This window comes from Buteo buteo, chromosome 1, assembly GCF_964188355.1.
Source record: "Buteo buteo chromosome 1, bButBut1.hap1.1, whole genome shotgun sequence".
Lineage (NCBI taxonomy): Eukaryota > Metazoa > Chordata > Aves > Accipitriformes > Accipitridae > Buteo > Buteo buteo.
This window is the reverse complement of record NC_134171.1, coordinates 55,880,641-55,892,698: the sequence shown is the minus strand read 5'-3', so window position 1 is coordinate 55,892,698 and position 12,058 is coordinate 55,880,641. Positions and strand designations below refer to the sequence as shown.

General features: G+C 41.1%; 1 protein-coding gene across 1 annotated transcript in view; it reads right to left on the bottom strand.

The window, feature by feature from the left end:
- Positions 1-4,010: 4,010 nt before the first annotated feature.
- The window catches only part of MTTP (microsomal triglyceride transfer protein), a 29,096-nt gene continuing 21,048 nt past the window's right edge, over positions 4,011-12,058 (bottom strand). Inside the window, exons 15-18 of the mRNA XM_075051480.1 lie at positions 11,724-11,951; positions 7,188-7,312; positions 6,689-6,859; positions 4,011-5,760 (exon numbers count right to left, since the gene is read on the bottom strand). Of these exons, the coding sequence (XP_074907581.1) occupies positions 5,592-5,760; positions 6,689-6,859; positions 7,188-7,312; positions 11,724-11,951 (693 nt within the window). The 3' untranslated portion in view covers positions 4,011-5,591. The remainder of the gene's footprint in view (positions 5,761-6,688; positions 6,860-7,187; positions 7,313-11,723; positions 11,952-12,058) is intronic.

The window sequence follows — 12,058 nt, the reverse complement described above, 5'->3', positions numbered from 1 at the left end:
TTCTCAGTTTTCAGTATGTAAGGGGCACATTATAATGATCTTCCTTTTAGTCATGTGCCCTAGGTGCTTAAAGGAAAAGAGATTCCCACCTCGTTATTTATCTGCAAGTAATACAGTATGAAGACATCTACTGTGAATTTGCCGTATCATTCCAAGACGTGGCTATACAGTCTTCCTACTTTGCTGGAAGCACAAGTTTGCTGGTAAAACAGTGGTTTGGTGTTTGTGACGTTCTCTCTCTGGATTCTTTGAAACGTATCCCTTAGCGTTGCATTTAGAATAGTTGTCATCAGTGGTGTCACTGCCAGTTTATGGTTAGTGATTCTGATACACAGATAGAAATGGATGAATTGGCAGACCCAAAAGACTTAAGAGAGGCATGAGAATAGATGGCGAAAGGAAGAATTGGGAAAAGGAGGAATGAACTGGGGAGAGTGCAGCCACACAGGCTTAGCTCAACAGGAGCAAGCTGGGTGACCACAGGAGATCAAAGGATGACCAAAACAGAACCAAATTAATAGTGCGTGTGTAGAGCAGAGCAGAAGGCCTTAGATCACTTTGTTCGAACTAGAGGAGTCTGAAATTGCAAAGGGACCTGGGGTTGTCAACAGGCACATGTGGGAATTGCTCCTTTACTTTTCTCCAAGAAGAGCTCCTGGAGCCTGATTTCAGTGGACCTCTGTAACGAGCTCTTGACAGCACTGCTGGTTTCTCATGACAGATGGACATATTAAGCTGAAACCTCTATAAAAGAGAGGTCAAAAGTAAATATGCTGAGACACATGAACTCTAACCTTTCCCTAAGGGGCCCAGTCTCACAGCCAGTGTTTGTCCAAACAGCAAATCGCATCACGCTAAAAGAATCCACTGAAATTAAAGTGAGAGGGTTTCTTATGATACCTTAAATTAAACTGAAAAGTCAGATGAAATATGTCTGGGATTTTCAAGGATTGGTGGAGAAAATCTTAGGAGTTTCTGAGTAGTCTTTAAAACATCACTGGTAGGAATGACAAGACCAAAAGGTAGAAATGCAGCACTTTTTGTAAGGAGTGGGAACAAAGCAAAATGAGAAGCAGATAATCTCCTGATGTCAGATCTAAGCAAGCTATCCAGGATAAAACAAAGCACTTAAAAAAAAAAAGAAAAAGCACCTATTTTAGAATTGCCATCATCTTGGATTGTTGCTATTGAGAACAAGTAATCTGCTTGCCAAATCCAAACTGTATCCCTAGTCTATCCAGCTGTTTTATTTTTGAGGGACCTATCATCTAGTTACCAAATTCGAACCTGATGCTGCAGAATAGTGCCTGTCAGCCCAGCTCTGCCACTGACCCACTTTCCGTTGACCTCTGCTGGACAAGGCACACAGTTCAAGTTGAAAGTGTGGCTAAAAACCTTGCTCAACCAGGACTTCTGTTTATTTTGTTATTTTTGACAAATCCTCCTGTGTTCTAAGTTAAAATTGCAGCATGCATTATATGGGCTTGTAACTCCTAGAACATATGTGTACTTAAGGACTGCAGTTCCTTCTACACTGTGTAGCCAGTCAAATTCTCTACCAGATGCTCTCAATAAGTCAGAGTTGACTTTATAAGTTAACATGTATACACCGGAAATCTGGGCTAAGTATTTTACAAGTTGTTGCATGTGTGTTAACCCTAGCACCTTTCACCAAGTATCAATTAATTTTATTAAAAGTAAAATAATTACAATTATGATCTTATTCCCACTAACAAAGGGAAAGGAAGATGCTGTCAGTGTGATTGCAGGCTGTTCTGAGACCATGCTGATTTACACCCATGCAGCTCTGGTTGGTATCCATTATTGGTAGGAAAGAATGCATTTTACCAGCAGTTATTTATGGTCAAGTGTTACAAAAATAATGATGTTTAGTCTCCATATCTGCTAACCTGTACTGCACTGATGGCTTTATTCATAACCTCATGAGGAGGTCTGCCTTCCAACCATTGATCTTTATATTTCCCTGTGCTTTCTGCACCAGAGTATGTTTAGGAGTGGAGTGAGAAACTGAATCTTGAAATTTGAATATTTTTTGAAGAATATATGAAAAATACTCTTTAAAAATTATCACTCCTTGAATGTTTAAGGGGAAAGTTTCAAAATCTCTTTTGCAAGTGGGTTGATTTTTGGACTTAGCTGAATTATCATTGCACTGTTCTTTCTGTGGCTTCTGATTAGAAAGGACAGACCATTTGTTTGTTTCTCTAAACTTCACATATGAATGATTGTTTAATTGCTACCATTGCTGCTTATTTAAAAGTATGCATAGTAGCCACTATTAAAGATGCATATTGCGTATTTGTGATTAATCCCCACTGATTTGATAAACGCTTATAGTGTTTGCTTTGGTTGTAACCCTAAGTGTGTTTTCACTTCAAATGCAGGCTTAAGCAATGTATTGATTTCACCTTATTTTTAGCAGATTGTCAGTTTTGTTTTTTTCCGTAGCTATGGAGCCCACATAAGGAAGCCGTGGCCTTCCATTGCCCAGCTGTTGGACTAAACCCCTTCTGGAATCCCCATTATGTCCAGCTGTTAGGGTCAGATAGCTTCAGAAGCGAGTGTATTGCTGCGATACCAGGGGGTATCCACGAGGACACGTATCAGTTCTGAAGGAGCAGCGTGGGCCTCAGAGGCTCTGTGTGATTTAGTTTCACGGGATGTGAAACTGTGCTGTGGAACCCAAAAATTGGGCTGTGGAAGCCCCAAAATTGCCCTTACAGGCTGGTTGTCCCATTCTGAAAGACTGGTTTTCAGTAGTGCAGATGGGCACACAATTTGCCTCAACAAGCTATGCCAGGGCTTGATGAGTAAATAAAAAAGCAAAAGACACAGATCAGGATCTCTGGGAGACTTGACATTTTATATTAAACAGACCTGCACATTTCACTTGAAAGAGAAGTGCACCTCATGTTGGTGGCCAGATACTTGGCAATAGCCAGATTGTCTTTTTGGAATCTTTTTGTAATCAGAAAATATTTTCTGTTACGCTTTTTTAAACGTGAGCACTGATGTTACTTTATTTTTATGTGCCAAAGGGCCCCATTTTACTGGCACACATTGAGAAGGTTCTTAGATTTGATAAATTTGAGAGGGGGTAAGCCTTGCAGTGGGATTGGTGATACCAGACACGGATTATACAGATACAAACTGCATTATCTAGAATCTTTTTATGCTGATTTTGGCTTGTGAAGTCATGCGTGAGCCTGGCAGACTTGATGCAAATTAGGATGTGGAGTTGAGGTTGTCATCTGTTGACATTTCAATTCTCTACAAGTGAAATAGTGATGATGATAGCTATTTCTTTGTGCCAGTCTTTGTCCACCTTCTATATTTAGGGTGTCAGATCACTGCAGGAGGAGACTGCCTCTTTCTAGGTGCGTGAATACTTAGCTCTGAACTTATTTTTGTTTTATATGACACAAATAGCAAGTAGTAATAACAAATGTAAAAGCTTGTCTTTGGTTTCAGTTCCTAAAACAGTAGTGAAGGTATCAGACAGTGTCTACAAAATAGAAGGTGCAGACTTTGAGTGTGGATATTGAGGAGAAGAGACAGCTTTGTGGGAACCTGGCTGAACGAAGGAGGACTGTGTTTGGGGAGAAGGAGAGGAGGTTTGGAAGGGAGGAAGGAGAAAGTGCCCCTTGTTGAGGGAGGAGGAATGCCTGGGGATGGAGTGTTGTGTAAAATCTTTGGCAGGGGAGTGAGAGGGTGTTTAAGGCTGAGGATCAGGAGCAGTTTTGCTGGCAGCGCTGGCCATGTTATTTCACCGGGTGGTGTCACTGCCAGCAGCGTTGGTATCGCTTTGGCCTTAACTCATTTCTGGTAAGTGTCCACACTGAAGAAGGGCGCCTAGGTCTTGCCTCTCCTCTGGGCAGAGGATTTGGGCAGGCACCTCTCGCATGTGGTGCATCCTGCTTGGGGTCTACACCCTCTGGAGATACCTCTGTCTCCTGACTAGAGGGAGACCCCAGGACAAGCGGGTGTCCGACTTATATTACTGGTTCCTATGTGGTGGTGGTGAATTAAATGGTTCCTCTTGCCCTTATCAACACCTTTCCCTCCCTAATGAGAGGCTTTCCCAACCCAGAAGGTAATGGGCAAAAACCAAGACTGAAAACCAAACAATCTTTTCACAGTGTATTTTTACCTGTTTTATTTGTGCTTTGACTAGAAGTGTGTCAGCATTTTCAGGAAAAACAACAAGCAGAGTGATTTTTGCAGATTTCTGCACTCTTGGGTTTTTTACAGCACAAAAGAATTTTGATTTTTTTTAATTTTATTCTTGTAATACATTTTTTTCATGAAAATCTATGAGTTTTTCCTGCATGGTTTTGTTTTTTTGAAAAACAATTTTTCCTGGCTTTTTATTTTACTTTTTTGTGACCAGCATTCACCCACCTTGTCCTATATAAATTAAATCAGATGGATCATGTCAGAGATCAGTTGAGCTGGAATGAGGTATATTCTTTCTTAATCTGCACTGCTGTAAAGGTAAAACTTTGGGGTTTTTTACACAGTTCCTATGAGGACATTGCTTGAACGAGCAAGGAGGTATAAGTCATTTTAATTGGAGGACTTGTATGACTAGTGATTACTTTTTTGTATTGAAATATGAGTCTAACTTACATAGAAGAAAATGTTCTGGCTCTGCACAGGCTTTGCTGGACTGTACATTCAAAATGGATTTCTTTCAGGACCTTTTCCTTCATCATAGTTCAGAATTGCCTTAGTAGGTGCTCATTTTTTGAAATACACTTGCCTTGATTACACACAGGGACACAGATTTTCAGGAGGCAACCTTGAAGGGCAACCACTATTGGCTTAATTCTGCTCCTGGTGATAACTACAGAAATTATAGCATTGATTTCAATGGGAACAGAATTAAGGCAACCATGTGGAAATGTCACCCCACATTTTTAATCAATTCAACTAAGCAGTTAATAAAAAAAACCACAAAAGATAAATAATAATAATAATAATAATCAAGCTCTGACTGCTTTAAAAAAAGGGAAAGCCCTTTAAAATCATGTAAAATAAAACCTGCTTTTTTGTAAACAGGCAATACTGAGTAAGCAGGAATTCATGGTCCCATTTGGATGTGAATTGTACTTGAATATTTGAAGGAGGATTGGTCATAGGCCTAAAACACCTAAATACTTTAAAATATATTCATAAATAATCATTCTTTATACATCATAATTGTTCTTACTGCATGTCAAAAACATGGACTTCAGTATTCCCCAAGAAAGAAAAATGAGGGATTGTTTTTGCTTTTGGCACAAAAAAGTAAAAATAAAGAACTAGCACCACCCTTGAGGGAGTGCATGGAATACTACCAAATTGGTCTTTATTTGCCTTAGCTTTTTTTTTACAAAAGTCTTAAATATAGGTTAATATGTAAACACTGTGCACGCACTGCGAGTTTGATCCTGGCCTGTTGAAATCAATGGCAAATTTCCCATTAACTGCAGTAGTGCAAGATCAAGCTCCAAGTTAGTTTGGTACGTACAAGCCTAAGTCATTGAGGGAGCCATGGATTCAGGAAAGCAAAAGCTCAGGTGCTTATTTCAAAACCAGCTGCTGGAGGAATCAGACACTGTGCCGAAAACCTTCCTGCACATGTTGGAATTCTCTTGATGGAGAGGGTATTCATTACCTGCCAACAGTTCTGCTTTCCCTCTCCTTGCAACGTACCGTCTGCCACATGGTAGACTTTCATATTTAGTCACGTAACGCCTGTAAAGACACAACACGGTGGTCTGGCATTAGCAAATTTATACAAAAGCTGTACCCTGTAGGTGAGGCTAGAGAGAAACACTTTACATACAGATGAGATTACACTTCCACAATGTGTAGATATAATCAGAAGATGGTTTAGTATCTGCAGAATAACAGATACTGGTTTTTTAGGATTTCCTGGAGATCCTCAAGTCCTTTAACTTCTTTCAGGCTTAGCATCTTTTGGATCAGAAAAGCCCGAATGGAAATCTGGCACAGGCTTTGCAAATGTTATCACCCTTAGGTCTCAGCAAATAGGGATTAGGAGGGAGTAGTAAGCCCAGCTTCTCACATGGCAATGCAATTACTACTCTTTGGCTACTGGAAAACATCTTTTTTTACCTTATTGTGCAGCTGTTTAACTTTCAGGAAAGTTGGTGCCTTAATAAAATATGATAGAACTCAACGGTTTCAAGAGCTTAACACACCAGGTACTTTTGTTGACACTAGTAAATAGCAGATGATGAAGAAAACTTTCCACTTCAGCTAGTTTATGGCTATGCAGTTCCTCTCTCAACAGTGTAATATAGAACTACTGCTGGCAAACTTTCAGGTCACCATCAGAACTGATTGTATGCAAGGGGACCAGTGTCCTTCCACTTGAGTTAGTTTACTTGCAAAACGAAATTAGAAAATTGGACTGAAGTGCACATTCAGAGCAAGATGTGATCTTCAAAAAGGTCCTTTCTGAAGCTTAGGGGTGAGGGACATGGAAGAATGGGTTAGCAGAGAGGCTGGTGTGTGTAACAGCCTACATGGCACCTGATGGTGTTAGGCTGAAATTTGGCCTTTGTTGTTAATCTCTCGTGGCTGCGAACACCAAAAGTTCCAGATTCAGCAGCTGGCTGGAAGGACGCCTCAGAAATTGTGTGCTCTTAATTCTTACCTGAACGGAGACTCGACTCTGTCCATCTGCATACAGACTAAAAATGGGTACTGTGAAAACTGCACCGTGGAGATGAAGTCTAATGTTGTTTCTGCTTCCAAAGTGGTTTCCATACCAGTTTTTACAAAGAAGGAATCCACCTCAGTGTTACCGGCTATAAACATGGCTACCCTGCAAATAAATTCAGGCGTTACAATTAATTCAAAACACATTAAGAAAAAGGAAACTAAATTGCAAACAGTCCTACCATCGATACATAAAAACTCCCCTCAAAGGAGCCTGTTCTTCAGGTAACAGTATATAAATTCAGATGAGACCAGCAGGAACTGGTATTACCCAGGTGGAAAGGGAAAGAGAAGTACAAATGTTCTCCCATGCATATAACTGTTATTTAATTTTAACTGCAAGGTCTTTTACATTTAAATTCTTCTCATTGGGACTACCAGGGCTCAGGATCCTGAGCTCTCTACAGCTATAGAGCACGCTGGGAGTATCTCACCGGTTCTTGACGTTGGTTTTGGATTCCCTGTACCACAGGCTGAACTCCATCCCTCCTGAGATGTCGATGGCCAGGCCACCCAGGAACTCCGCGCTGGCCCTCGGCCCAGACTGCAGCTGAATCTCCTAGAGCCGTCAGAAAGCACAGGTAGATCCCCGTTACTGACTGCAGACCTCCGTGGTTTCCTTACTCCCTTTTGTACCGGGTGGCCAAGCCCATAAGCTAAGGCGCTTTAATTGCCACTGTGAATTTGCATTTAATGCATTTTCCATCAAACATTAAGTGTTCTCATGGCTTCTTGAAACCTCTGTGGCTGGACTGGAAATGCATCACGTGGAGTCTGTTTCGGAAGTGATAATATAGCTCAGGGTCATGGCAGCTCATTACTTTTAAGTTTTGACACACAGCCAAGATTTTAAGGTTCACTCAGCTTGCCAATCCAACTCACTTTATATAGTTGTCCTGCTTCCCTAAGAACTGGTGGATTAATTCACTGTTTTAAAGGAACCATTAATTTGGGAAAAGTTTATTTTGATCATATCCCTTGTGTTCAGGACACTTCTTCCTCTCTCCTAGCTGGTTTTCTCCCTCCTCCTGGCTTTCTGTGCCTGCAGTATTCTCAGCACCTGTAAGGCTGCAGCCATTTGTAGGGCATGTGAATACCGAATTCCCCCCCCCCCCGCTTTTTGATGTCCAGGGACCTTAAAAGTCTCTCTTCTCTTCTTAGCTATTCAGTAGCCCAGTGGTTCCAGCTAATTTTGTCTCAAGATTCAAGAAAGAAGCAAGCGGAGACAGTCTAGCTTCCTAATCCCTATAGCAAGGAGCAACATTTGGGCAGGTTTTTATTCAGAGCATTGAAGTTTTCCTGCTGTAATTGAGGACTTGTATAATTATGGTGGCTGTATATGGTTACATCACCTTTTAGGGTAAACAAACAATCTCTGAAACAATCTCCTTGGCAGAACCAACTGGCAGTCAGTTGCTGCTGAAGTGGGTGTGAGTTTTAACATAAGAATGCAGTGGGCTGGCTGTGGCTTATAAATCCAGCACCCCCCCAGCAAATGCGGTCATATTGTACTCTGATTTCTTATTTTCCCCCAGTAAAAATCATGGGTTGGAATTGTGGCCTTTCTGAAATCAACGGGAGTTTTTCTACTGACTGCAGTGTGGCAAGGAATACTTACCTTGTTGGTCTGTTTAGGTGTGGAGATAAAGCTTGTTTTACTTTATTTTACTATGCTTTTAATTGGGACTGAATTGGTGGGTAGCTGTTAATGAGCAAGGAGGTAACAGTATACGTTCTGGCAGAGACATGTACACACAACCAGTGGGGCAGATATTTTTAGATGCATTGTCAAATTACACCTAATAATATTAGAGTAGGCTTGGTTTGCAATGGCTGCACAGTTTAAGGATTTAAAGGCTACCTAGAATTAAGTCAGGTTTGTCACTGACACCTGCAAAGAAGCTAAGGAGCACTTGTGTTTTACTAGCTCATCTATTTCCTTATTTAGAACTCAGTCCTGTACTTTGCCTCATGTGCAAATCCGATCTAGGCTGATGGTAGATGTAAATCACAGGGACCCAGCCTCCTCAGGAGCAGTATTTTCCTTTCCCTTCCTATTTTAAGCTGTGCGTGTCATTTGCAGTGGAAAATGTGATCCGAAAGATCAGAATCGGTAGTTTGTTACTGTTTAAAATGCTGAAACATGCTATGTTTCAATAAAAAAAATAGTTTCTTTATGTATTGCACTGACAGTGCTACTGTAATGCAATGCAGAGATGGCTGAAACAGGCACTTCTTTGGGAACTGGCTATCTTCCACTGGGGTCTGGCTTTCATATGGTTTCTCTGACCTATTAATACAGTATTTAATTTCTCTGTGCTTCTGGCAGGTCTGTTGCCTAGGAGAAATATTAACACTACTGAACTTTAATGTAGGTGACTTAGGAGTCTCAAAAAAAGTTTATCAGAGCTGTTTATTTTATAGAGGGAATTATAACTTCTGAATGGTTATTCTTAGCCCTCAGACGACGCTGTGAGAACTGGCAGTGGCTGTAAAATACACTCTGATTTCAGTTTGTGGAGTTATGTAAGAAAAGATATTACAGATGGTGGGTGGGAGTGTAAGATTTAGAAGCAATATTATTAACTTGGAAATCACCTCTCCAAAATGTGCCTATTGTGATTAGTTGTAAAGTTAATGAAAGGAAGCTATTTGCCAGGGGGGCAGTTATTTGGTAGATTTAACAGCACTTTGAGTACAACTCAGTTTTGGTCTTTCTGTGCAAAATGATTCTTATAAACAGCAATAGGGGAGCAGAACTTTTCTAATATTTAAAAATCACTTTTCTCAAAATCAGGCTGCGCCAATCCAAAAATTGCAACGCAAATATTACATACGTTCTTTCCTGACAATTCAGTTGCCCCATTTTTAGGTTTCAGTCTTGGCTTCCAAGCCGTCCTTTTGATGTTCAATCTCAACTGCCCTGTCTGTATCTTACGTTTGGTTTTTGCCTGTTCTGAAATCACACTGCGACCAGCTGTGGCACACTGAGTTTTGGTATCATAGAATGGGCAGTTTCCCATGCCTGGTTTCCTTCTTTGAAGGAAGATAAATCCACGTTTGGCTTGGTTGTCTACAGTCTGAATTTGTAAAGGGGCTTATGTTCTGGGCAAGGCCTGTCCATGCCGGCCAGGGAAAGTGGAGGTAGTACTCAACTATCAGGAAGCTAGATTAATTACGGCTCTCATGCACTGTTTTTCCTCAGTTCCAGTGTTATGCCATTCACACTTCCATTCTGACAGTGTTTACTGGTACAGTTGTAATCACAGTTCAGGAACTTGACAGGTGAAAGCATTTCTAATGAAGCTTGACTGGGTTATGTGGAAGTGCCCAAACCATGTTGATGTTGCTGTTGACGTGGAACGTAGCTGTAAAACCATTCTTAGAAAGGTGTGTTGTGTTTAAAACACAGCTCAGCCTGAAGCTGTGTTCAACAGTGCTTTAAACAATTTTTGCCTTTGTGGGGTGTAGAGGTAAGAACAAGTGCCTTTTTGGTTGTGAACACACGCTTTTAGTTGTGTCCACTGCTTGAGTCCCAAAGAGCTTGGACAGCAACTGTGCTAGTGGCAACCCAAGAGAGAAAGCAGGGAGGGATCCTATCTCATCACACTGCTGCTCAGGCTTCCAGAGTCAGTGACTGACCAAAAATGTGATACCCTGATAGTGTTAAAAATGGCATGCAGTCCCAGCCCTGCTGTGCCCCAGACTTTTGTGAGGTTCTCCAAAATTGAGGAGTGGAGAATCTGCTGGCTGGCAGAGCTCTCAGGGTGCCTGGCCGGCTGATTCAGCCAGGGTATGTATGGAGCTTGGTGCATGCACAGCAGTTGGAAATATTTTAGTTCTGTAAACACCATGCTCGTATGCTCAGGACTGGACATGATTATCTTTCTCACCTCTGCAGTCTGTTTGTTAAATAGGTCATGGTAAAGTTTTTGCCCATAATCTGCGTGTGAACTGTAAAGCATTGTTGGAATGAGCTTTAGTTAGCCAATTTGTGCACTACATGGGAAGCCCTCTAGACTTATAATACCATTATAAAGGGGCTGAGCTGGGTTCAGGATGGGGACAGCTGTCATGTGCAGGGTGGGGGTTCTGTGTAATTTTTGATCAGAGTGGATTTTCTCATCATCTGCTTTTGGCATTTTCTTTTGCCAAGAATTAAAGGGGACAAGTAAAAAGTAAAGTTTGAGCCTCCAGATGTTTCATGAGCTGAGTGCTGCTGTTAAATCCACAGGTTCTAAGGAGATCCCTGCTTGGGAAGAACAAAAATATCAAGCCAAATGCTGGCCCTGCACTTTCAGAGACATGTCTAGATTTTCAGTCCTCCAGTAATACATTATGTAGCTGGTTATATTTGTACATGAGTCTAATTTGAGCATAAAATTAACAGACCATTTGGGGTGACAGTTGCATAAAAACTGTGTAATCCTCATTTTAATTCCTCGTTTTGCCTAGAAATAAGCATTTGAAATTTGGACATCTTAGCATTGTTCTTTAAAGGCTAGTTCTCTGGGAAAGTTTGAGTACCAGTGATTCATTCATTCAGAATCTGCCAGTTATTGCCTGATTGGATGTAAGGTCTCTGGACAACTCGTGAAGAGGAAAACTTAGGTGGTCACATGGGACAATACTGTATTACAAGAAACTGTGGGAGGGGAGGCCGTAGCTGATAGCAATATGAGTTTTCTACAGGAAACTCAGTTGGATTTGCTATTATTCAGTGTTACTTTGTTTTCTAGAATGATATGTGTTCTCACCTTTGTTCTCGATTGCTTTTCATGTAATTTCATTCTGTTTTTTAATACCTACTACTTTTCTATTGCTCCCATAGTAAAAGAAGCCTATGTAACATTGATCAGGTTTATCAGCATTGAATAGAAAGAAAAAAAGATGTCCTACGTAACAGTGTGGGGGAGAGAGCATCTGTGCTTAAGAGACAGAAAAAGAAGCAAACAGTGTGCTATTAGTACCTGTGAGTAATCTGTCAGGAGGATAAGTCCTTTCACCACGTTAATGGGATCACCAGTTGCTGAGAGCATTTTAGACATTAAATCACCGTACCCCTGGAAAAATGTAACTGGCCTGAGCTGGACATCGAACAGAATGGCTGACATGCCAGCAAAGGAGTCCAGGTTTTCCTCGCCTTCATCAGGAGTTGCAGCTATTATGGACTCCAGACCTTGAGCTTCAATCACCACCTAAGAAGCAACAGTGACACAGAATCAATGAAAAAACTCTGCCTGGCCCAGGCTGTTAACAACTCTACACATTTTCTTAATGTCTAAGAGCCTAACTCTAATTTATG